The 23,370-nt window shown below is 61.1% G+C and overlaps 4 protein-coding genes across 7 annotated transcripts in view; 1 reads left to right on the forward strand and 3 right to left on the reverse strand.

Annotated features, from left to right (window-relative positions):
* The window catches only part of ZBTB46 (zinc finger and BTB domain containing 46), a 56,908-nt gene extending 50,800 nt beyond the window's left edge, over positions 1-6,108 (forward strand). Inside the window, 2 exon segments of the mRNA XM_032256979.1 lie at positions 4,726-5,055; positions 5,057-6,108. Coding sequence (XP_032112870.1) covers positions 4,726-5,055; positions 5,057-5,098 — 372 coding nt within the window. The 3' untranslated portion in view covers positions 5,099-6,108.
* Positions 6,109-8,745: 2,637 nt separating this feature from the next.
* SLC2A4RG (SLC2A4 regulator) lies at positions 8,746-12,709 on the reverse strand. Of its 2 annotated transcripts, none has more exons than XM_032256996.1 (8): positions 12,444-12,709; positions 11,963-12,114; positions 11,034-11,143; positions 10,151-10,338; positions 9,973-10,073; positions 9,584-9,866; positions 9,410-9,501; positions 8,746-9,327 (listed from the first exon to the last, which is right to left on the reverse strand). In XM_032256996.1, exons 1-8 carry the CDS (start codon positions 12,573-12,575, stop codon positions 9,216-9,218), a joined length of 1,170 nt encoding a protein of 389 aa, XP_032112887.1. In that variant the 5' UTR covers positions 12,576-12,709; the 3' UTR covers positions 8,746-9,215. The 2 variants fall into 2 exon arrangements, with proteins under 2 accessions (XP_032112887.1, XP_032112886.1); XM_032256995.1 differs by having other exon boundaries at positions 9,584-9,869; positions 12,444-12,654.
* Positions 12,710-13,288: 579 nt separating this feature from the next.
* LIME1 (Lck interacting transmembrane adaptor 1) lies at positions 13,289-16,174 on the reverse strand. The gene is made up of 6 exons (XM_032256997.1): positions 15,759-16,174; positions 14,715-14,829; positions 14,461-14,542; positions 14,303-14,390; positions 13,859-14,175; positions 13,289-13,778 (listed from the first exon to the last, which is right to left on the reverse strand). The coding sequence occupies exons 1-6, from the start codon at positions 15,841-15,843 to the stop codon at positions 13,422-13,424; spliced, it is 1,044 nt and encodes a 347-aa protein (XP_032112888.1). The 5' UTR covers positions 15,844-16,174; the 3' UTR covers positions 13,289-13,421.
* Positions 16,175-16,315: 141 nt separating this feature from the next.
* The window catches only part of ZGPAT (zinc finger CCCH-type and G-patch domain containing), a 20,935-nt gene continuing 13,880 nt past the window's right edge, over positions 16,316-23,370 (reverse strand). For 2 of the 3 annotated variants that reach the window (XM_032256993.1, XM_032256992.1), the window contains exons 3-7: positions 18,708-18,841; positions 18,316-18,471; positions 17,378-17,497; positions 16,880-17,285; positions 16,316-16,678 (exon numbers count right to left, since the gene is read on the reverse strand). In XM_032256993.1, the coding sequence (XP_032112884.1) occupies positions 16,540-16,678; positions 16,880-17,285; positions 17,378-17,497; positions 18,316-18,471; positions 18,708-18,841 (955 nt within the window). In that variant the 3' untranslated portion in view covers positions 16,316-16,539. The remainder of the gene's footprint in view (positions 16,679-16,879; positions 17,286-17,377; positions 17,498-18,315; positions 18,472-18,707; positions 18,842-23,370) is intronic. The other variant, XM_032256994.1, reaches the window with a different exon arrangement.

Here is a 23,370-nt window from a genome sequence, read left to right on the forward strand (position 1 = left end):
TGACAGGGGCAGAGGCAGCAGGGCAGGGGCAGCAGGGCCGGGGCAGCGGGCAGGGAAGGCAGCAGGGCAGGGGCAGCGGGCAGGGAAGGCAGGGCAGGGGCAGCAGGGCAGGGGCAGTGGGGCAGGCAGTGGGGCAGGGGCAGTGGGGCGGGCAGTGGGGCGGGCAGTGGGGCAGGCAGTGGGGCAGAGGCAGCAGGGCAGGGGAAGCAGGGGAAGTCCGGCAGGTGGGTCCTGAGGGGGGTGCAGAATGCCAGGGACCCCAGACCAGGTCCACTCTGCAGTGGGGAAGACAGCAGGGCAGGGAGAGCCGCCCCAGTTAGCACAGTGCTCCGGCCTGCTCTGCACTGGCCTCCTGGGTGTGGATCAGCCCCATGGCTCCGGCCCAGGCTTCAGCCCGCCCTGCCCACCTGCTGGCCCCCAACGCAGCCAGGCCTCTGCAGACTCAGCTCATTCTGCCGGGAGCCCCCAACACTCAGCCACCTCCGCGCCCCTGCCCGCTCCCTGCCCCCGCCCTGTGCCTGCTGACCCGTCTGCCTCCACCACCCATCCTGGAGCTCACGCAGGTGGTTGTCGGGTAGCAGGTGCGGAGCGGCTGAATTTTCTTGGGGAGGAAAAGGCAGCCTGGGAACGGGAGGCAGCTTCGACGAAAAAGGCCGGGAGAGGGTGTCTCAGGTGGGCGAGGAGCCGGGGAGGCGGGCGGGGCACGGGCGGCCCAGGGCGGGGCTGGCCCAGCAGGGCCCGCAGGCGCCGGAGCCCAGGGGTTTGGGGAGTCCTGGGACGCGCACCCCAAGGCGCAGGGCGCAGGGCCGGTGGCTCGTGGCGCGCAGCTGTGTGTGTGAAGAGAAGCCGGGGAGGCGGCCCTGGGCGCGGGGCTGGGGGGGGCGGGAGAGGCGCAGGGCACCGATTCCAGTTTAGGAATGGCAGGGGAGTCAGCAGGACGGGCAGGACGGGCAGCAGCCGCGCTCCACGGGGCGGGGGAGACCCAGGGGGGCGGGCCGAGCTTTATGGGGAGACGCCCCATGGAGGGCGGGGTAAGCTTCGTGGGGAGACCGTCCAGGGGGCGGGGCCGAGCTTGTCGGGGAGACCGTCCAGGGGGCGGGGCCGAGCTTGTCGGGGAGACCGTCCAGGGGGCGGGGCCGAGCTTGATGGGTCAGTTCTGTTTGTTTCTGCTTTTCCAGCGCGGTGGTGGATACTCAGTTGGGATAAGGAGCCAGTGGGAGCTCCTCGGGGTCAAGTTGCAGAGCTGGAGGGGCGCCAGGGCCCTGGCCAGCCTGTGTCCGCCTGTCCGGCTGTGGGTGAAGGGCCGCTCCAGGCCCTCGGATGCCGCCTGGGATGTGCCTGGAGTGGTGTGGAGCTGGGCTTAGTGCTGGGCTCTGGGCTTCTCTGATGCCCCCACGCTTGCCCCTGCGAGGCGGGGCGGGGGGTCAGTAGAGAAGGAAGAGTCCTGGGAGGGGACCCTGGAGCACGAGCAGGCAGGTCTGCAAGTGCAGGAGCAGACCCACATCCACGCAGAGCCCCGAGGTCCCAGCTTCGCGACGGTGGCTGTACATGTGCTCTGCTCACACGGGCCACAGGGCTGGCCCTACCACTTAGAAAAACCGGAGGGGTGGCTCCATCATGCCGACAGCTTTCCTATTCACAGAAAATCGTATCTTGTTTTTTAAATAGGTGCTAATGAGTTTTAACATGGATTACAACATCTCTCTTTAGCAAACCCATATTAACCTCTCAGTAAGAGTTTTTATCTTGTTTGGGATCCAGTGTGCCTGCTCCTTCTGGTTGGATAGGGTTAGGGTTTTTTTGTTTTTTTTGTTTTTTTTTAGAGACAGGGACTCACTGTGTTGCCCAGGCTGGAGTGCAGTGGCGTGATCACAGCTCACTACAACCTTGACCTCCCCGGCTCAATCGATCCTCCCACCTCAGCCTCCCAAGTAGCTGGGACTACAGGTATGCACCACCGTGCCCAGCTAAGTTTTGCCGTTTGTAGTGATGGAGTTTGCTGTGTTGCCCAGGCTGGTCCTGAACTCCTGGCCTCAGGTGAGCCACCTGCCTCTGCTTCTCAAAGTGCTGGGATTATAGATGTGAGCCACTGTGTCTGACCAGGGCTGGGATTTTTATCCTGGGGTTCATGATAGGGCTTCAGGGGGCCATCATTCCCTGTAAAGTGTACTTATATGGGAGAGCCGGGTGTGGTGGTACATGCCTGTAATCCTAGCACTTTGGGAGGCTGGGGCAAGAGGACAGCTTAAGAGACCAGCCTGGGCAAAATAGCAAGAGTCTGCCTCTACAAAAAAAAAAAAAAAAAAAAAAAATTAGCCAACTGTGGCACACACCTGTGGTCCCAGCTACTTGGGAGGCTGAGGCAGGAGGATCACCTGAGCCCACTGAGGTTGAGGGTGCTGTGAGGTGTGATTGCACCACTGCATTCCAGCCTGCGCAACAGAGTGAGACCCTGTCTCTAACAAAGAACAAAAACAGTAAGCATATGGGGGCTTGACTTTTTCTAAGGAGAGGCTCTGCATGTGGCCTTCTCTGGGGTCCTGGACCTGAGAGCACAGAGTCCCAGTGTGAGACGGCAGCTCTAACTGATCCAGCTTCCGCTTTCACGATGGCACTTACATGTGCTGTCAGCCCTTCCCTGGCCTGTGTGTCCTCTCCCCCAGCTCCAGTGGCTGGGTTAGGACCCCACCGCCTTGGCAGGGCCATCTGGAGGGTGGGCCAGCCGTGCTCCTGCAGCCATAGTGCCCAGGGCCCTGGGTGGGCTGCCAAGGTGCCCATCTCCCCTCTTGCTTCCTGCCAGGGCATTACCCATGTGGATGAGTGCCCAGCCATCCGGCCCTGGCCCCTGCACACACAGGAGCTGAGGCCTTGAGGAGCCTTGGTGGGTGCTCTTGCCCGGCTCCTGCCCTTCCTGGGCCTGGGCCTATGTGCACCAGATCAGCCTGTTGGGAAGTTTCTGCGGTGGCTTGTCTTGAATTTTTGTTCTGGGAACCCTTGGTTTAAAATATAGCAAAACAAACAAAAAGCCCAAAGGAGCAGTCCTAGCACCAAGTTGTCTGAGGCTCTGTGTCCAGGATCAGCGTGTCTGGGCATCTGTGGAGGGCTGGGTGGCGCTGCCCTGGCCCCAAAGGCCACCAGCTGCCCCGAAGGTCTCATGTCACTGTGTGGCCCCATCCCAGGCCATGCTTAGAGCTCACACAGCTGCTCTGGCAGCAAACATTTGAGAAGTAAGGTCTTTATGGTTCCAGATTTTATGGAAGTCACAAGCAACTCTGCCCTCAGGGAGGCAGGTCTAGAAGGGGAGGACGGGGCATGCTGGGTGGCCTGTGGGCCCGTGGATTCAGGAGGCTGAGGCCAGTGACAGGTTTATAAGGGCCTGGGCCCAGGACGTACTGTCAGGAAATCTTCGCAAGTGTAGAGGGACCGTCTTCCACCACGATACACATTGGTTATGTACGTACTTGCTCTTGGTAGAAAACTGGAGGGTTTGGAATGGCTTGAGGAAGAACCTAACTCACCAGCACGCCCTAGCCTCAGTTCTCCATGCATCCTCAGAGGCGCCGAAGGCCGCGGGGGACAGCCCTGTGGATGGAGGGAAGAGCCAGGCTGGGCCCGGAGGCTGGCCCACCTCAAAGAAGCCCCTGGTGTGGGCTTAGTCAGGGGTTGCTGTTGGGGTCCTCTGTGGGTCCTGCTGCCTCCATCCTTGGAGGGCAGGGACGGGGATGTGCTGAGGCCTCAGGGCCAGCCCCTCCAAGGCCGCCTGGAGTTGGCCTGGCCGAGGTGCCCGCGAGTGGGTGCCTGAACCGCCCCTCCCCAGCCTTGTCCATGTCTCTTTCGGGTCCAGTTCTGCACAGCACAGGCGTCCCCGCCCACCCTCAGCAGAAGCCCACCGGGGGCCACAGGTCCCCAGCAGTGTGTGGAGGTTTCCTGTGGCCTCGGGGCTGGTGCTGAGACCCCTCCGAGAGCCCAGCACGTCGCGTCCGGCCACATGGGCCTCTTCAGGGGCTGCCCCCTCTCCCTGCCGGGCCTGGCACGGCACAGCCGCCTTCCGTGACAGCCACCCCTCCTCCTCTGACCGTAATTCTCATCTCTCTTTTTGCCTGTCTCAGTTGACCTTGAAACAGCCTGAGAGTGGGGGAGCTGCCTCCTTTTCACATTCCTGGAGTCAGGGTCAGGACTGAGAGGGTGTCCATGCAGCCAGGCTGGGGCGTAGGCCCACCTGCTCAGCTGCCAGCCCTAACCCCAGCCTGCCCCTGTCCAGGGCACACAGCCACGATGGGGCACAGGGGTTGCTCTGTGAGCTCCAGTCCAACTCGGGCCCCTTAGCCTGTCCTGCAGGGAGGTTTGGAGGAAGCCAGGCTTTTAGGCAGAGGGGATGGTGTGACCCCGTGACAAGTGTGTTGACCGGGGGGGCCTCTGATGGGGGAGCCTAGACACGGGGTGTGGACTCAGAGACTGGCCCACCTAGGGGCTGGGCTGTGGGGGAGGAGCACCACCGCCGTCGTGCTGGCATCCCCTGGGGACAGGCTGTTTCTGTGTTGGTGCCACCCACAGCTCTGCCCGTGTGGCTCTGTCGGGCGCTGGGACTCAGGGTCTGAGCACTCCCGTCCCTGCACGCCTCCCAGGCCGTGCCCCACCGGGAGCTCCTCCTATGCAGATGCCCTGAGGGCCCGGGAGCTGCCCCGCCCCCGCTGGGCCCTGCTCACCCCTGCCCTGCCCCCACAGGTCCACAGCAAGGACAAGAAGTACGTGTGCAAGGTGTGCAGCCGAGTGTTCATGTCTGCCGCCAGCGTGGGCATCCGGCACGGCTCCCGGCGCCACGGTGTGTGTGCCGACTGCGCTGGCCGAGGCATGGCCGGGCCGCTGGACCACGGCGGCGGGGGCGGCGAGGGCTCCCCAGAGGCGCTGTTCCCAGCTGACGGGCCCTACCTGGAGGACCCCGACGACCCACGAGGGGAGGTGGAGGAGCTGGGCGAGGATGACGAGGGCCTGGCCACCGAGGACGCGCTGCTGGCAGACGACAAAGATGATGAGGACTCGCCTCGGCCCCGCAGCCCCCCCCGGGGGCCCCGACAAGGACTTCGCCTGGCTCTCCTAGGCACGCCGCCCACAGGGTTGGTGGCTGCATCGCTCTGTCCACCATGTGTGTGTCCGGTGGGTCTCCACTGCAGGGCCGGGGCCACGCCAGCCCCTCCCTCAGCCCTTCCTCCGATTCTCCCTGAACCCACCCCCCACAAAACCAGCCCTGTGGGCTAAGAAGCAGGTTCAACCCCAGCAAGGGGCGCTCGGGGACCAGACGTGAAGTGAGCTGGGGGTGGGCACAGGGCGGGTTTGAGTGAAGAGAGAGTGTAGTCCTAAGTCTCCAGCAGGTGGTGCGGGTGTGTGAGTGGCCCCCGTGATGGCCAGCTTAGCTTGGACACGTGACGGCCCTGTGGCCAGGTCCAGTGGGCACTGGGCAGGGTCATGCGTTGGGACCAGCAGTCCTCAGCCTGAGCAGGTGTGAGAGTTTTGCAGACACCCAGTCAGCCTGGCTGGAGCCCGCCCTCCCCTCCCCCAGCAGCCAGGTCACTGCCTGTGGCTGCAGCCGTGGCCCGTGGCAGCCTGTAGAGTCCAGGTGTGGTGCACAGAGAGCGCTGCCACCCTCTTACCTCTGGGCTTTGGTGCTTTTCACACAACACGGCTGCAGAGCCCTGCTGGAGGCCAAGGCTCCAGGTGCTATCTTCAGCGGACACAGCCCTGGGGGCTCCTTCCACAAGGGGACCCTCTGCCCGGTGCCCCCGCCTTCAGGTCACACCAGGTTCCCTTTGTGAGGGCCTCGGCTCAGTTGCGTGCACTTCGTTGGAGAGCCTTGGGCTGCTGTGTCCACCCCGGGCTCTTCCCATCCTGTTCCGTCCATGGCCCAGCCCGGCCAGTCCTGCTGACCCCTCCTGGACGGGCTGGAGCCAGGGTCCTGCCTTTGCTGCTAACACCGGAGGCGGTGTTCCTAACTGCCGTGTGCTGCTTCCACCCCACCCCCGACGTGGGTCACCAGATTCTTAAGTAGTCAGAGACATATCGAGGTAGCTGCATAACATTATTTGGTTTGGCATGATTTTTCTCACTCGACAAGACTATGTAGGGTTGCTTTTCCTTCAGCTTGTGGTCAAGTCCTCTTGCTGTCTTTTCTTTTTTCTTTTCTTTTTTTTGAGACGGAGTCTCGCACTGTTGCCCAGGCTGTAGTGCAGTGACGTGATCTCAGCTCACTGCAGTCTCTGCCTCCTGGGTTCAAGCGATTCTCCTGCCTCAGCCTCCTGAGCAGCTGGGACTACAGGCGTGCACCACGACGCCCAGCTAATTTTTTTGTATTTTTAGTAAAGACGGGGTTTCATCATGTTGGCCAGGATGGTCTCGATCTCCTGACCTCATGATCCACCCGCCTCGTCCTCCCAAAGTGCTGGGATTACAGGCGTGAGCCACCGCGCCCGGCCTTTGCTTTGTTTTCAAAAGTGCTGACGTGTTCTTTCTTTTCCTGAGCGCAAAGCAAAGGTTCCATGCTGTGTGCCGTGGTGCGCTGCCTGGCTTGGGGGTCCTGCAGGCTGCTGGCCAGACTCACAGCTTCAGGACGGTCGCTGCAGCCTGTCTTCCGGTTCTGGCTGCCTCTACGGCACTCACCACTAGGACAGTCCATCTCTCACTCCCTCCTCGCGCGCAGGCTTTGGATGAGAGGTGGGCGTGGTGGCCGTCTCCTTCCAGCACGACCTGGCCATGCGAGGAGACCTGGGGGTGCTGAGCTTCAGGCCTGCGTGGAAAGAGTTTTTATCTTCTCTTTTTCCAGCTTGTTTACCACAGTGGCTTTTACCCACATTGTCAGGAGCACCAGCTTCCCTGCTCCAGGAGGGCTGGGCTGGCGAGGGTCCTGTGGAGAGAGGGGTGCTCGGAGGACTCCAGGTACCTGGCAGGAGTCACGGCTTTTGTTGTTTTTAACATCGGCCACCAGTTCTACCAATGACAGGGCGCCCTGGCTGGGAGGCTGTCACCCCTGGAGCTGGAGAAGGAGGCTGAGTGTGGGGGCAGGGGCGGGGCAAGCGCCGGCCCCTCAGCAGTGAGCCCTGCCCACTCTTACCGGTGAGGTGGGCGGCTCTGGCATGAGCCCCCCAGGGGGTGCTCCAGCTTCTGCCCTCACCCCAGGCCAGCCTTGCCCAGGCCTCTTTGAGAGGTCTCAGAACTTTGTACCTTTCCCCATTTTTAAACCCTTTTCTAAACAGACTTTCTTATCAAATGCGTTTGGAAACCAGACCTTTGCTACCAACAGATGTCTCTGGGTTTTGTACCAGTCCCTGCTCTCAGGCCACCCTGCCCAGGACCTGGGCCCGACTCCCCCTCCACACTCAGGATGTCCTGCTCCGTCTGGCCCGCTCACTCCACGTGGCCTACCTTTGCTGACCGCTTTGGGGTTCCCTGTCGGAGCCACAGGGGCATTTTCTTCCCTAAAACCAACACTGTCCCACTGACCCCCCGTGTCGGCTGCATGGCAGAGCTCTTGTTCCTAGTGCGCCGACTGGCGTGTGGGCGCTCCAGGCCCCAGGCAAACACATCCATCTCTCAGGAGGCGCGGAGGGAAAAGACGTGTGTATGTAATGAAGGGTTTTTTTTTTTTACGTGACTGATTTTTTTTTTAAATCGATGTTCAAACTAATAAATATTTTTTTATGAAGAGGAAAAAATGTGTAGATTACATTTCACATTTTGTATTTTTTTTTGTGTCTGTTTGTATTTTGGTGTTTGCAACACCAAAGTGGAAGCTACAGTCCATTGGGGGGGGTGTTATTTGGGGGCGGGGAGGGGGCAGGGACGCCACGACTTTTCTATCAAGCTCGGGATCCTGAACAGGTTGTACGTTGGGGCTCTCTGGGCTTTGGGGAACAGGACCCTGCCGGGGCTCCATAGGCACCCGACTCAGAAGACGCAGCTTACCGCTTCCAACTTTGCACATCTTCCTCTTTAGAAAACTGAGAGAATGCAAAAACTGGAACTTTTTGCAATATTATAAAAAATCTTATTTTAGCTCATTCTGTGACATGTGCAACTCTTAAGAAAGCCATACTTAATGGTGGTGTTTATTTTTTAGATCTTCTATTGTGTTTTGTATGCAGCCCTGTTAGAACTACTTGTAGTGAGGGTGCTGTGTGTGCTTTTCTTAAATATTTATTTTTTCAACATGCTTTCAACCTGTCAACGAAAACAAAACACAAAAAAAGGGCAGTGTTTGAAGATATTGTTGATTTTTTCTGGGGATAATCTATATTATATTGACTTTATATTACTTACTATAAACCTGTGTTTGTATAGGAGATGTGTCTAATATTGGGGGGAAGAGGTTTTCGTGATCGGTCGGTGGGAAATCTCGGCTCTGTGCCTGCTTCTCTGCGGCCGAGGACAGGTTAATGTGACCTTCTCTTCGGTGAGCCTCCAAGTTTCTTGTCTGCCTAGGCACGCCCCCGGCCTGCCTGTGCGTTTCCTTTCTGTGACGGGATTAGCTTAGACATTCTTGCAAAGCGATCACTTTCAATAAACTGGGAAATTGCTGCTCCAAGCAGAGGCCTCCTGTGTGTTTCAGACGGCATCCCTCCTCCCGCCTCGCCTGGGGCATGGTGTGGGGGCGGCTGAGGGGTGACCCCGGCCCTCTGTGGCTGGCTGCCAGCCTCTACCAACTTGCCCACACAGGGTCCCAGCCCCATGGCCTTCCTCCCAAGAGGCAGACAAAGCTTCTGGAAAAACCTCAAATTTTTAATTTCTCTTTGCCTGGTACAGCCCAGACGTGAGACACCTGAGCTTTAAAAACATCAGCCCCAGGGCCCTAGAGCCATCGAGTTAAGTGCGAGTGGGGAGTGCTCTCCCCGACACCCTCAAAGTGCATTGGGACTGGCCCCCAAAGCGGGGCCCAGAACACCCTTGATAAAACTATGGGCTGACAGGCAGGGAGGGAGGGTGGCTGCCCCAGGGCCCCTGGGGCTAAGGGTTCAGGGGTGTGGTTTGGCTTTAGTGCAAAAGCTGGTTTCTTCAGAGGCACTTTGAGTGGTGGGACCCCTCCCGACCTCAGGGGGTTCAGGGTCACCAACCTCCTTCCCCCATTCAAAGCAGACCCTGCAGCTGGTGAAGCCCAGGCCCTGGGGCTCTCCACGGGCAGTTTCAGCCCCAGGCCTGGGGGTGGGGGGAGAAGGTGGCAGCTTCTGTTCTCAGTCCAGGAAGCGCTGGCAGGCCTTCTTCCAGCGGCAAGCCGTGCACCACAGGTCTCTGCGCTCCATGCCATACACCTTCCGGCACTTCTTGGCATCACCGCGGGGCTTCCTGAGGGGCACAGGACATGGAGGCTGTGAGACCGGGACCCTCCCCACCCGGTGCCTGCTGAAGCCCCTCAGCCCACACGCACCTCAGGCTGACTGCAATCCTGGAGGACAGGGCCAGTGAGCAGGCTCCGAGCTCCGTGGGCGGCGGCTCCAGGTGGGCAGGAGTCAGGCCGCCCTGTGGGGAGACACAGCCAAGTGTTCACTCCCCTCTGAGGGCCCTGAGACCCGCCCCCTCGGCCACCTGTGGCCTCACCCACCTGGTAGACACGGTCGCTGTGGCAGGACTGGGGGTTAGCAACGCCGGTGCTCAGGACAGGGGACAGGAGTGGGGGCCGGGCAGGTGGCTGCAGTGGACGGGGCAGGACCGGAGCCTCCAGCAGCTCTGGCAGCTCCAGGCGGGAGAAGGTGGGTGGCATGGAGGCCGTGGGGGACACTGGAGTCAGGCTGGACAGCCCGTCGGTCAGCGTGTCCACACCAACATCCAGCTCTGTGTAGTAGAAATCCTCCTCACCGTCACTCTGCTCAGGCTCTGCCTGCCTCCTGCAGGGGACACAGCCGGTGGGAGCTGAAGGGGGTGTGGCCCGACTGGGCCTCCTCACACCCCCAGCCAGCCCGCAGGCCCGGCCGCACCCAGGCCCCGCCGCACCCCAGGTGCACCAGGCGGATGTGTCTCTGCATCGCGGAGGCTGTGCTCAGCACCTTCCCGCAGCTCTTCCACAGACACTGGAACATGACCTGGGCCGGACTCTGCAGAGACACCGGCTGGGGTCAGGCTCAGCCGCCACTGCGATGCCCACCCCCCCAGGGGCCACCCCCAGGCTCACCTTCCTTTTCCTCAGGGTGGGCTCCCCAAACAGAAAGTGGGCTGCCTCGGGGGGCAGTGGGGGTGACGGGGTGGACGGAGAGGACTGATCACTGGCCAGGTCCCAGCCCCAGTCTCCACTGTTGCTGCTGCTGCTGTAGCTGCCTGGGGGCCGCCCCAGGGCCTCCTTCCAGGGCTCCAAGCCAGGCTCTGTGGGGACACGTCCCCCAGAACTTTGGATAAGTCCAGGGAGTCCCTAACCCCGAGCTGCCCCCGTTCACCTACTCCCAGGTGGTCAGAGTGCCTCGGAGGAGGACCTAGCCCCGGGGCTTGGGGAGAAGCCCTCTCAGCACAGGAAAGTGTGGGCAGCCGTGGGTGGCCAGCCACATGGAGGTGGACAGGTCAGGGAGGCCAGTCGGGCGCTGAGGGTGCGGAAGTCCATTTTAGAAAGGTGGCTCCGCCGGGCGCGGTGGCTCACGCCTGCAATCCCAGCACTTTGGGAGGCCGAGGCGGGTGGATCACGAGGTCAAGAGATCGAGACCATCCTGGTCAGCATGGTGAAACCCCGTCTCTACTAAAAATACAAAAAATTAGCTGGGCATGGTGGCGTGTGCCTGTAATCCCAGCTACTCAGGAGGCTGAGGCAGGAGAATTGCCTGAACCCGGGAGGTGGAGGTTGCGGTGAGCCGAGATCGCGCCATTGCACTCCAGCCTGGGTAAGAAGAGCGAAACTCCGTCTCAAAAAAAATAAATAAATAAAAATAAAGAAAGGGGTCTCCAAAGCACATCTGGGAAAGGCATCCGCAGTTTGAGGGCTCTCCTTGCCCCACAGAGGCTGGGTGGCTGTAGGTCCTGAGCCCTGTCTCCCCACCACAAACCTCTGAATGCAGACATCTGAGTCTCACCTGGGCTGAAGGCTACAACCGGGGCCCCCAGAAGGAGTGGACTGGTGGACAGGCTTGTAAGGGCAGCGGCAGCCATGACCTCGTCCAGCCGGGCTTTTCCTGGGGTGTCTCTGGAGAAGATGGGGGCGGGGTGCGGGTGACCCAGCCAGAGCTCCGGGCCCCTACCCTGGCCGGTCCACGTGCAGGCCTGGGCACGCGTGCACACCAGGCTCCCCACTCCCAGCCCTGGGCATGAGGCCTGGCTCCTCCCCCGGCTCAGGTTGCAGAGAGCTGAAAGCCACCGGGAGCCGCCAGGAGCCGGGCCAGGGTCTCCCGAAGCCAGAGTTTGCCACAGCGAGGGCCTGGCTCCACTGTAGTTCCTTCAGACCCTAGTGCAGGGCACGGGTCCGAAGCCCGGGTGGAGGAGCGGGCCAGGCCCAGGCCTCCCCCGTCACATATTAACCAGGGTTGCGCAACAGCGGCTGTGGGCCTCGAGCCAGGCCGGGGAGGTGGGAGTGGCCAGCAGCCGGCAGCAGCCGGGGGAGACCGGGCTGGAAGCGCGGGCAGCTCCCCAGGCCCCAGCGAGCCAGGCCAGAGCCCGCCCCTGCCCTGGCAGCCAGACCGAGGTGTCCGGCCTGGCAGGGGTTGGGAGGCAGCGGTCAGGAGCCCCAGGGATTCCTGGACAGTCGCCCCACGGCGACCGCGCAACCACCCCCTCCCAGTTCCGCGCTCTAGCCCCGAGGAGCGGCGGTGGAGGGAGGCACAGGGACCCCACGTCCCGATCATTTCTGCCCCACTCTGGGCTGCAGGGCTTGGGGCGGGTGGTGACCAGACACCTGGGCCCTGACCCGGCCTCCGCGGGGCCTCCCGAGGGAAGGGACGGAAGGCGTCTCCGCCCCCAGCCCGCCGCCCTGCGCACCCGAGGCCTGGGGCACGCGCCCCCCGCTCACCTCTGCGCCGGCACCGGGATGTGCGCCGACGGAGTCCGGGGCCCCGCCGCACCCGCCCAAGGCCCGGGGGCCCCCAGCTCCGAGGCCCGCAGCTCCGATTCCCGCGGCCGCGCGAACTCCAAGCCCGCGAGGCCGCCGCCCACGGAAGCGCCCTACGGGTGGGGCAGGCTCAGCGGAGGTGGCGGCCGCGGGTGGGGGGGTCCCCAACCTCCGCCGCAGATCCGCTTGCGCCCGCCTCGAAAACCGGCTGCGGCCGGTGTGGCCCGCACGGCCCCGCCCCCGGCCCCGCCCCCAGCCCGGCACGGCGGGAAGAGCTCCCCGGCGGCCCGGCACAGCCGCGCGAGACCCACAGACACGCGCGGACCGACGCGGCCACCGCTCCCCCGCCCCGCCCCCGGGGGCCCAAAGTTTGGGCGGCACTGGCGCCATCTTTGCGGCGAGAAGAACTTGGCCGGCGCCCCCGCCCACCGGCGCCCGGTACCTGCGGCGGCGTGGGCACCGTCACGGGAGAGGCGCGCGCACCCGGGCTCTCCGCGCGCAGCCACGGCGCCTCGGCCCGCAGCGCACCAGGGTCACGGCCGGCGGCGCGGGGCGGGGGGCGCTCGGCCTCCATGGGGCCGGCCGGGCGCCGAGGCTGCAGCGGCGAGGCTGACGCTCAGGACGCGGCCCCGGGCCGGGCCGGGCTGGCCGGGCCGCCGACCCCCGCCCTGGATCCGGCCGCCGCCCGCGCCGCGCCGCCCGCAGGCTCCCCGCCCCGCCCCGTCCCCGCGCGCATTGGCCGCGCGGCGTCCACACCGAGGCGGGCGGGCCCAGCCGCCCGTGCTCCCGCTGGCCCGCGCTCGAGGCCCCGCCCCGGGCCCGCCCCCCGCCGGGTCGCTCCCGCGCTGGCCCGGGAGGGAAGCCCCGCCCGCCGCCGCCCACCCCGCGCGCCCCGCCGGGCAGGGCCGGTGCCCCACGGGCGCGCTCGCGGAGCTGCCGGAGCCGGGGAAGGGGCCGCGACGGCCTGGCGGGCTTCCCGGGAGCAGGTTACTGTTTAACGCCGACCGCCCCCCCACCGCCCCTTACGTAACACCCGGCGGGCGGCGGAGCCTCCGGGGCAGCGCGGGGTCCGAGTCCCGCTCGGGCGGCCTCCATGCCGGCTGCACGCCCCCAGGGGCGATCAGACCGCGTCCCCGCGATGACCGGGGGTCTGGGCGGCAGGAGCACCGCCTCCGCGAGGCCCGGGCTCCCCCAAGGCCGGAGGGGACCGCCCCCCCACTTCCAGACGAGCCCCTCCCCCCGCCCCGACGCGCGCAGCTTTCAAGAGGAGCCGGCTGCGAGGCTGGCCGCGTTCATCCTGCGATGGCGGTTTATTTAGACGCGGGCCTTCTCTGGAGCCCGGGGAGGCCGCGGCTGTCGGAGCGGCCAGGACGGCACGGACCGCACGGGCCGGCAGCCGGGGGACCTGGGACTTGCGCTGTCAGCTGCGGGCGGGGCGCGGCCCGGCCTCATTCGGAGGAAGGAGCACGTGTCCCGGAGCGTTCAGGGCAGGGAGGGGTCTCCAGCCGCTCCCTAGGCTGGGGCAGCTGGAAGCTGGGGGCGTCCGAGCCCCACACGTGCCGCCGCTGCCGGCGGGGTCCCCCGGCTCCCGGATGCTCTCATACACGTTTTCCAGGGGGCCGCTGTCCACGTCCGGGGCCCTGAGCGGGGGGCTATGGTAGGCCGGGTCGCTGGCCACGGCCAGAATCGCTCCCTGGCCCTTGGGGTCTAGCGGGTCTGTGGTGGGTCCTGGCTCCCTCCTTTTAGGCTTGCAGACCCTGGAGTACAGGACGTCCACCTGGAGAGAGGAGTCAGCACCATCCAATCTGCTGAGGACCTGCCGGCCCCACCCACCGGGCCCCACCCGGCCCACCTTACCCGAGCGGCGGGGGTCACCTCGGCCTTCCCCTGCTGTGGCTCCTGGGGACTGCGATGGGTCCCCTTGCGTTTCTGGACGCGGGCATACTCAGCCACCATAGGGCTGGCCGCCAGGCTGACCCCGGGAAGGGCCGCCAGCCCCACGTTGGAATAGGTAGCCTCGGGTTCAACGCACCCTGCGCTGACTGCAGCTGCCGGCAGAGCCCGGGGCCGCTCCCGGTGTGGGAAGGCAGAGGCGGCTCCCTGCGATCCGCTGATGTCCCTGGACACCTCCAGCCAGTGTGGGCGCAGGAGATCCACGCTGGCAGGCCGCAGGGCTGGGGGTGGGGTCAAGGCAGAGTTCACTCGCGGCAGGCAGCAGGAGTGGGTCTGGCGCAGAGTTTGGGACGCTCACAGCAAGCCCTGCCCGGCCACCCGCCCGCCCACGCCCCGTGCTCCGCTCACCCCTGCAGCTGAGCGGGCCCCGGTGCAGCTCGTGCAATCTGGTGTCCGACTTGCTGAGGGAGCAGAGGTGGGTCCGTCTCAGCAGGGACTGGGGGCAAGGAAGGCTGGTCGGTCCCCTGCGGGCCTCACCCGGGTCCCCGGGACAGCCTGGCACTCACCGCTTCCGCTGGCATCTCACTGCCCTGCAGCTTCGCCCGCTGCCTCCGCGCCCGCTTCCTGGGGGCTAGAGCGTCCTCTGGCCTTGGGGGTAGATGTGGGAGGCGGGGGAGCAGGGTTATCAGCCTCGGGTCCAAGGCCCGGTGCGCGGGCGTGTGCACAGTTGGGTGTGGAACCTGCCTCCAGCCCCTTCCCGCGCTGGGCAGCGAATGGCAGCCGCAGCAAGGCCCAGACAGAACCGGGCTGATGGACATACCTGCGGCAGGCTGTGCACAGCGCCCACAGCCAGAGGAGCAGGGCGCAGCACCCTAGAACCCAGAGGGCAGGAGGGGCCCAGGACACTTGCAACCCCATCCCGTGAAGCCAGGGCCCTGGGGGCAGAAGAAAGGGGCACTGGGGGCTGGCCGAGGGGACCTGTGCCAGCCGGCAGCCTCACATCTGCACCTCCTGCTCAGGCTCTGACTCAGCATCGGAAGCCCCAGGGCCTGGCAGGCCCTGCCTCCCAGAGATGCCCACCCTCCCTTCTGGTTGGGGATCCTGGTGAGTAAGGGCTGCTCTGCTTGGCCCCTTGGTGACCCTGCGGGTGACCCTGCTAACACCCAGCATGGCTGTGAGGAGGTGCAGGGCAGCTGTGGTCACGTAGCCCAAACCCCAGCATTGGGGGAGGCCCTGGGTGTGCGCCACAGGCCAGACTCCACCTGCAGCCAGCCCTGTCCCGACGCGGCCTCCTGGGTCAGGTAGCGCCTCCTCCAGGCCACTCGCCATGGAGCCCAGAACCCAGAGGGGCTGGAGACTGGTCAGCAGGAGGGACCCTGCTGGATCAAGTCTGAGAAGCCATTCAAAGAAGCTGTCCCTCTTGCACTCCAGGCCCCAGCAGTTGGTCATTTCTGTGACTTCCTTGGCAACTCTAGGCCCCTCCTCCCACAGCCACGGCCTCCCATCAGTGAGGCTGTGCTGCCGCACCTGCACTCCTCTCCAGAGGGACTGAAGGCTGCGGCAGCAGGCGGCAGCAGCTACTGGGGTTGCCGAGTGCCCCCACCCCGCTTCTCTATGGCTCTTCTCATCTGCCACTGTCTCTGCCAAAGGATCTGTGCCTTTCCTGGGGCTTGGCAGAGCCTCTGGGGGGTGAGGGTGGTCTCTGCAGTTTGGGGCCAGTCTGCCCGGACCCAGGCAGGGGGCTTCAGCCTGGCCGACTGACCCAGCCACAGCCACATCCCAAGGACTGCCCCCGCAGGGGCTAGCCCCACCAGACCCCAGCGGCACCCCAGGAGGGCACTTGGGGACCTGCCCAGGCACTTACCAAGCCCGCGGCCAGGGGTCTTCAGCTCTGCTGGGGAAGGCCAGGAAGGTCTTTGTGCAGCCCTCAGCCGAACACCCCACCTCATCACTTCCTGCGCGTCTCCGAGCGCCTCCCCTTGCAGCCTCCCACCCTGGGCCGCAGCCACCACCGCAGCCTCACCCACCTGCTGCACCCCGCCCGAGGCCTAGAGGAAACGTGCATGCCTCTAGCCTGCACTGTTGAGAGCCTAACTCACATCCCCTCCACACGTGGAGAGGTGAGCAGAGCTGGCACAGAACCCACAGACCAGGTCCACCTGCCTCACCAAGAACCCCACGTGGTGGGCCACAGTCCTCCCGCCCCTGCCCATCGGAGCAGCACTGAGCTCCACCCATCTGTGGGTGTCAGGCGGCTCCACCCATCTGTGTCTGGCAGGCAACCTGGCCTCTGATCCGCCTTGGTCAGAGAAGGGAGAGCGCAGGCCTCCTAGGCCCCTGCAGCCCCGCCGGCCTCTCCCCACAGCCCTGCACAGAGCCTTCTCTTTCCAGAGGCCCTGCAGCCAGCTGATCTCCACTGAATGACACTGCGATGGAAAACACTTTAATGTCCTTGCCAAGGAAATGCCCAAGACACTGGCAGACGGGCAGGTAATTGTCCAGATGGGGCCCCGCAGCCCCGTCTCCACTCAGCAGTGTCTGCATGCCCCAGGCCAGCAGGCCAGCCCTCCTTGGGCAACATGAGTTTTCCAGTGGGGAGGGCAGCCCATGCTGGGTCCACCTTCCCCGTAGTGCGTGCGGGGTCTCTAGAACTCAGTCATCCTCTTGTGGGTTTCTGCCTTCCTCTGCTCCTGCTGCAGGCCCGCTTCCTGCGCCCGGAGCTGCCCCAGCTGCCGCTGGGCTCCCGCCAGCTTCTCCTGCAGCTGGGCTGACGCCACGCTATGCCTGGGGAGGGGCCCACCAGTCAGCGTGGCTCCTGGGCCACTGCCGCCAATCCGAGGCTGCCATGCCCACCACCCGTCCTCCAACATCCAGACCCCTCCTGGGCTCTGCTCATCACGCCTGGGTCAGATGACCTCCTGCACGTGTCCTGGAGGCATGGCCACCCTGGGCTGCCCTCTGCCCCGAGCCGGGCCCCACACATACCGGCCAGCGTTGCGGGCGAGGGCCTCCTGGATGCTCCTGATGTCCCGCTGGGTTCGCTCGATCTTCTCCTCGGTCTGGAAGAGCCGCAGGCTCAGGGCCCGCTTGGTGCTCTTGCTGGCATGGTACATGTCCTTGCTCCTTTTCCCCACAGGGGCCGCCCCAGCCTCCAGGGCCCCAGGAGCCTGGCCTTGCAGCTTTTCATTGAGGAAGTCAAACACGTTCCGCGGGGGTAGGCGGCCCCCAGGCCTGGCCCCTCTTCCACGGCACCTGGGGGGCTTGTTGGTGCCAGCCTTGCCAACCCTGGTCCGCTTCTGCAGGATCTCCGCACACTGGTCCAGCGACTTCCCTCGAGGCAGCACCACAGCATGGATGGGCTCCACCCGGCCTTCGGCGTGTCGGCCCAAACCTGAGGAGGCCCAGGGATGGCAATGCTGTGTGCTGTGGGAACCCGGCTGTGCTGCAGCCGCCCCCCACCTCTCCAGGACAGCAGGCACTCACCCTTGCCAAACTCATAGCCCATCTTGGCGAGGAGTCTGGAGCCTATGCCTCGCGTGTGCACCTCCCAGCCAGCAAAAGCAGAGCTGCAGGTCCCGGAGTCCACAGGGTCCGACCCCACCACTGCAAAAGACGGACAGAGGGCAGTGGCTCGGCCAGGCCAGGGGACTGTGCATCCTGACCGGGGCTCTGGCCATGAGCTCAGCTCCTGAGCAGAGCCCCAGCACCCCACCTCTTGGGCTCTGCACTCTGTCACCGAGGCCTGCTGTGGGCATGTGACACCAGGCAGAGCTCGTGGCAGTCCCCACGGCCTGGTGCACCGTGGCCCTTCCTCCACAGCCCTCTCCCGCCCCTGCCCTTCTCCACTTTCACGGGGCCGTGAGCTCCTACCTGCCCTCAGAGTCCACGGTCCACTCCTCCTTCACTGGGGACATGGGGCTTCAGAAGTCACCAACTCACATCACCGATCCCTGGGTACACCTCCCTGTCTAACTGACCACTCTGGAGAGCTGGACACTGCCCACCAGTTCCCAGTCCGGAAACTTCCACCCTAGCTGCCTGGACACAACCTCTGTCTGCTAGGATCCACCAGGTACCCAGGTCCCAAGTCTGAGAAGCCATTCAAAGAAGCTGTCCCTCTTGCACTCCAGGCCCCAGCAGTTGGTCATTTCTGTGACTTCCTTGGCAACTCTAGGCCCCTCCTCCCACGGCCACGGCCTCCCATCAGTGAGGCTGTGGCTGCTGCACCCGCACTCCTTCACGTCAGAGGCCACCGTGGCTCCACCCCAGCCTTCACTCATGCTCCTGCACGCCGACGCCACACCGCCTCCCCAGGCACAGCTGGCACCTGTGCTGAGCACAGCGGCCTCGCTGCAGTCCACACTCTGCAGTGGTTTTGGTCAATGGTTGGTGAGCCCACCTTCCTGCCTCCTGGGCCATACCTCTGGCATAGCTGGAGTCGCCCCTGCCATCGCTGTCTGAGTCGGAGGACTCTGTGGCTTCTGTGCGCAGCGGGGGAAGGACACTGTCCCCCTCAACCACGGCCTCCCTCAGCAGCAGCGAGTCAAACTTGACTGTGTAGTAGCCGCTGTCCACATCTGCGGGCAGAGACAAACTGCAGGTCAGCATCCCTGACGACAGCAGGTGCCACTGCTCAGGAGCCATGCGGGACATTGGGAACAAGGCAGGGCAGAGGCTGAGGGCAGATGTGCTCACTGCGGGCACAGAGCCGGAGTCCTGACACTCAACACAAAGGCGGCAGGAAGTAGCCACCCAGTAGTAACACGTGAAGCATGGGAGGGTGTTCCTGGGAGGCCTCCATGGCCAGCCTCACCGGTGATGCGTGCTGCGTGCCAGAGGCCATCCTGGTGCTTGGCCAGACACGCAGAGCCGGCCTGCAGGGAGCTCAGGTCTGGGTCCTGGAAGGGGCGCAGCTCATCGACAGAGACCACCTGCCCATGGGAGAACCTGCAGAGAGAGCCGTAGGGGGCAGGGCTCAGACACAGGCCACCAGAGGCAAACAAACCCAGGAGCACTAACCCGTCTCCCTGGGCACTGTCCTAAGGGAGCCACACACACACACACACACATGTACACTCTCACAGACATACAAACACTCATGCATATATATACACACATGCATATATGTACACACTCATACACACACACACATGCATATATATACACGCTCATATACACACACTCAGACATATACACACACACTCATGCATATATATACACGCTCAGACATACACACATGCATATACACACATGCATATATGTACACACTCATACACACATCCATATAGATACACACATATGTACACAGACAAACATACACTCACATACACACATGCATATATATATACACAGACATATATATGCACACTCAAACATATGCACACTTACATGAACATACTCAGATTTATATACACACTCATGCACATATACACTCACATATACACACATGCATATACACACTCAGACATACACATGCATATATATACATATACTCATGCATATACAGACACCTGCGCATATATACACATTTACACACATGCATATACATGTGTATACACACTCATGTAAACACACATACACATCATACACAGGGGCCCTCACGCATACACATGCACTCACACGTACACACACGCACAAGACATGCACATATATATATATATACACACACACATGCATATACACACACTCATGGGTACACATGCACATATACACACACATGCAGTCATACACGCATATACACATGCACCCTCACACATACACCCATGTACACATGCATGCACTCACACACATGCACATACACACACACATGCATATGCACATATGCACTCTCACACTTGCTTAGACATACACAGTAGTCTGTTGGTATCCATGGGGACCCCCTGTGGACACCAAACTCCAAAGATGCTCAAGTCCCCTATATAAAATGATACAGTATTTGCACACAACCTACGAACATCTTCCCACATACTTTAAATCATCCCTAGACATGTCAATGCCATGTAAATAGTTGCTACACTGTATTAAGGAATGTCAAGGGAAAAAAAGCCTACACATGTTGTGTGTAGACCCAGCCATCCTTCTGTTCCCCCAACTATTTTTGACTCGATTGGTTGAATCGATGGATGTGGAACCCACGCATCCCAAGGGCTAGCTTGTGTGTACCCTTTACACACATACATGCACTCACACACACAGCCACTGGCATTCTCTCTCTTGGGATGGACTTGGCTGCTCCATGAGAACATGCCCCGTGTCCCCTCGCCTCCTGCTGGAGCCACAATGTGGCAGCAACCTGTGACAGCAGCTCCTGTGGCCTCACCACTACACAGGAAGCCGGCCACGCCACCAGTTCAAGGCAGATGTGTCGAGGGTGTGCACGTACTCATCTGACTGAGTCTTCCCTGACACTAGCAGAACCTAGTTATAAAATAGTGGCGCCTTGACTTTTAGGTATCAGTGAACCAGTAAAATTAAAACCAAAACCAAGACAGAGAGAGAGAGAATGAAGAGGAAGCGTGGGGACAGACAGGACTGCAACCTTTAACTGCCAAATAAAGACATGAAAAGCCGCCATCCACTACTACCGTGCCAGCATTTCAGAAAGGAAGTTGTTCTAACCCGACAAGAGCAACTGAGTGCTGGGCATGGGGACTCACACCTGTAATCCCAGCACTTTGGGAGGCCAAGCCAGGTGATCACGAGGTCAGGAGTTTGAGACCAGCCTGGCCAACATGGTGAAACTCTGTCTCTACTAAAAATACAAAAATTGGCTGGGCGGGGTGGTGTGCACCTGCAGTCCCAGCTCCTCGCTTGAACCTGAGAGGCAGAGGTTGTAGTGAGCAGGGATTGTGCCATTGCACTCCAGCCTGGACAACTGAGTGAGACTCTGTCTCAAAAAAAAAAAAAAAAAAAAAGGGCAAATGAGGACAGGTCTTCAGCCCCGACACAGAGCCAGCGCTGTCTTCCCAGTGGGAACTGGCAGGTGAGCTGAGTGAGGTGGGACAGGCATTTCAGTCATGTCTCATGGGGACACAAAGGTGGCCTCACGCCTCCCCAGGCCAGGATTCCAGGCAGCTCCTCCTCATGCCTACTGTTCTTAGGTACACAGGCCCTGCCAATGACCCGGGGGCACCAGCGGCTACAGGACTGTGCCTCAAATGCATTACATCAGAGACTGGCTAAAAAGGAGCAAGAGAACATGTTCAAAAGGTAGGGGTTAAACCCAGAGTGAATTCGATTAAATGCACCCCCTTCAGCACACCCACAGCATCAATTAATCAAACCTCTCCTAGGATATTTGGCAATATTAAAAGCCTTAAAATTTGGAAACTCTGTAACCCAGAAAGTGCTTCTGAGATACAATTTGTTTATTTATTTATTTATTATTTTATTTTTCGCAGTGGAGTCTTACTCTTTTGCCCAGGCTGAAGTGCAGTGGTGGGATCATAGCTCATTGCAACCTTGGCCTCCTGGGCGCAAGCAGTCCTCCTGCCTCAGCCTGTCAATCACCTGAGACCACAGAAGTGTGCCACTGCGCCAGCTAATTTTAAATTTTTTTGTAGAGGCAGGATCTTGCCATGTTGGCCAGGCTGCTCTTGAACTCCTGGGCTCATGTAATCCTTCTGCCTCAGTGACATGATTTTTAAGAATGTAACCAAGGATGTAAACCATATATGAAAAACTTGCAAATAACTTAAATTTCTCACCATGGAGAGTAGCTGAAATGGTGGCATATCCATAGTTAACTGAAAACCAACAGAACAGGCAAATGGATCAGTGGAGCAAAGGAGCCCCCAGGAAGAGCCACCACTCACACACAAAGCGTCACGTGGCAGAGGAAGCGTCACAGATGGGGTGGGGAAAAGGACCCCAGGTTTCATAAGAGAAAATTAAAAACTGGGTTTTCATACATGAAAGATCCCAACTCAACACCTACCTCACAGCATTCACAGAAATACATTCCAGAGGAAGACTTACCCCTGAAAAGAAACAACGTCTGAAACTAACACCCAAGTAAAGAGGTCGCTGAATCCTCCCCACGGAAAATGAAATCTAGGCTGGGTGAGGTGGTTCCCGCCTATAATCCCAGCACTTAGGAGGCTGACGTCAGCACCCTGAGGTCAGAAGTTTGAGATCAGCCTGGCCAACATGGTGAAACCCTGCCTCTACCAAAAATAAAAAAATGAGCTGAGCATGGTGGTGGCGCATGCCAATTCTAGCTACTCGGGAGGCCAAGGCAGAAGAATCGCTTGAACCCAGGAGACAGAGGTGCCGTGAGCTGAGATCACGCCACTGCGCTTCAGCCTGGGTGATGAAGTGAGACTGTCTCCAAAAACAAACAAACGAAAAAAACAAATCTAAAACTAGACAAAAGTATAAAAACTCACTGATTCAGAACTTTTCAGAGTTCTGGAAACTGACCAAATCTGAGAACTCCCAGAGAAGAGATTCTTCCGGAAACTCTGTTTGGCCTTGGGTCAGAACAGTGGGAAGGCTGCAGCCTTTACACCTGGGGCTCCCACTGGCTCTCACTCCTGGGTCAGCAAACCTGAGAATTTTACCAGGTCAGGGCCGGCTGCAAAACCCAGCAGCAGCAGAGGTGGATGTGGGACAGAGGGTAAAACCCAGGGCCTTGTAGTTAAAAGTGGTGACCTGATAAAAACTTACAAAGAAAACTGACAGCCCTGATCATCTGGGGTTCTGATCCCAGCTGGAGTGCGCACTGGGCCAGCCAGATACTTCACAGGAAGACTCTGAAAATGAGAGAGCCACAGGAGGGCTCAGCTCTCCCAAGGGCCTGGCTCTTGGGGAAGTGGCTGCAGGTGTTGGGAGCTCCAACAGACGCCAGGGGAAAGTGAAAGCAAAGAGAGAGGGGCTGACTGAACTCAGAATGTGCTGGAAGCCACAGTGTGTGGTGGGGAGCCTTTTGGGTTAGGAGTGTTTGAGCACACCCTCCTGCTCCAAACACAGAAGCAACTGCTAAGAAGCCAGGTTAAAAAAACAGAATTTGGCCGGGCGCGGTGGCTCACACCTGTAATCCCAGCACTGTGGGAGGCCGAGGCGGGTGGATCACGAGGTCAAGAGATCGAGACCACCCTGGTCAACATGGTGAAACCCCGTCTCTACTAAAAATACAAAAAATTAGCTGGGCATGGTGGTGCGTGCCTGTAATCCCAGCGACTCAGGAGGCTGAGGCAGGAGAATTGCCTGAACTCAGGAGGCGGAGGTTGCGGTGAGCTGAGATCGCGCCATTGCACTCCAGCCTGGGTAACATGAGTGAAACTCCGTCTCAAAAAAAAAAAAAAAAAGAAAAGAAAAAACCAGAATTTAAGGCTGGGTGGAGTGGCCCAAGCCTGTAATCCCAGCACTTTAGGAGTCCAAATCGGGCAGATCACAAGGTCAGGAGATCAAGACCATCCCGGATAACACAGTGAAACTCCATCTCTACTAAAAATACAAAAAAAAAAAAAAAAAAA

Source organism: Sapajus apella, unplaced genomic scaffold, assembly GCF_009761245.1.
Source record: "Sapajus apella isolate SASKATOON/1434 unplaced genomic scaffold, GSC_monkey_1.0 scaffold96, whole genome shotgun sequence".
In the NCBI taxonomy this organism is placed as follows: domain Eukaryota; kingdom Metazoa; phylum Chordata; class Mammalia; order Primates; family Cebidae; genus Sapajus; species Sapajus apella.

Bases quoted from the DNA above. Each gene is read 5' to 3' on its own strand.
- SLC2A4RG (XM_032256995.1), bottom strand. From the start codon at position 12,575: ATGGAGGCCGAGCGCCCCCCGCCCCGCGCCGCCGGCCGTGACCCTGGT. The intron at 11,144-11,962 runs GTGAGCGGGGGG...CATCTTCTCCAG, and splicing joins ATCCCGGTGCCGGCGCAGAG to AGACACCCCAGGAAAAGCCC. The intron at 9,870-9,972 runs GTGCGGCGGGGC...CTGTGTCCCCTG, and splicing joins ATCCGCCTGGTGCACCTGGG to CAGGAGGCAGGCAGAGCCTG.
- LIME1 (XM_032256997.1), bottom strand. From the start codon at position 15,843: ATGAGGTGGGGTGTTCGGCTGAGGGCTGCACAAAGACCTTCCTGGCCT. The intron at 14,543-14,714 runs GTATGTCCATCA...TCTACCCCCAAG, and splicing joins CTGTGCACAGCCTGCCGCAG to GCCAGAGGACGCTCTAGCCC. The intron at 14,176-14,302 runs GTGAGCGGAGCA...CCCCACCCCCAG, and splicing joins GGGCCCGCTCAGCTGCAGGG to CCCTGCGGCCTGCCAGCGTG.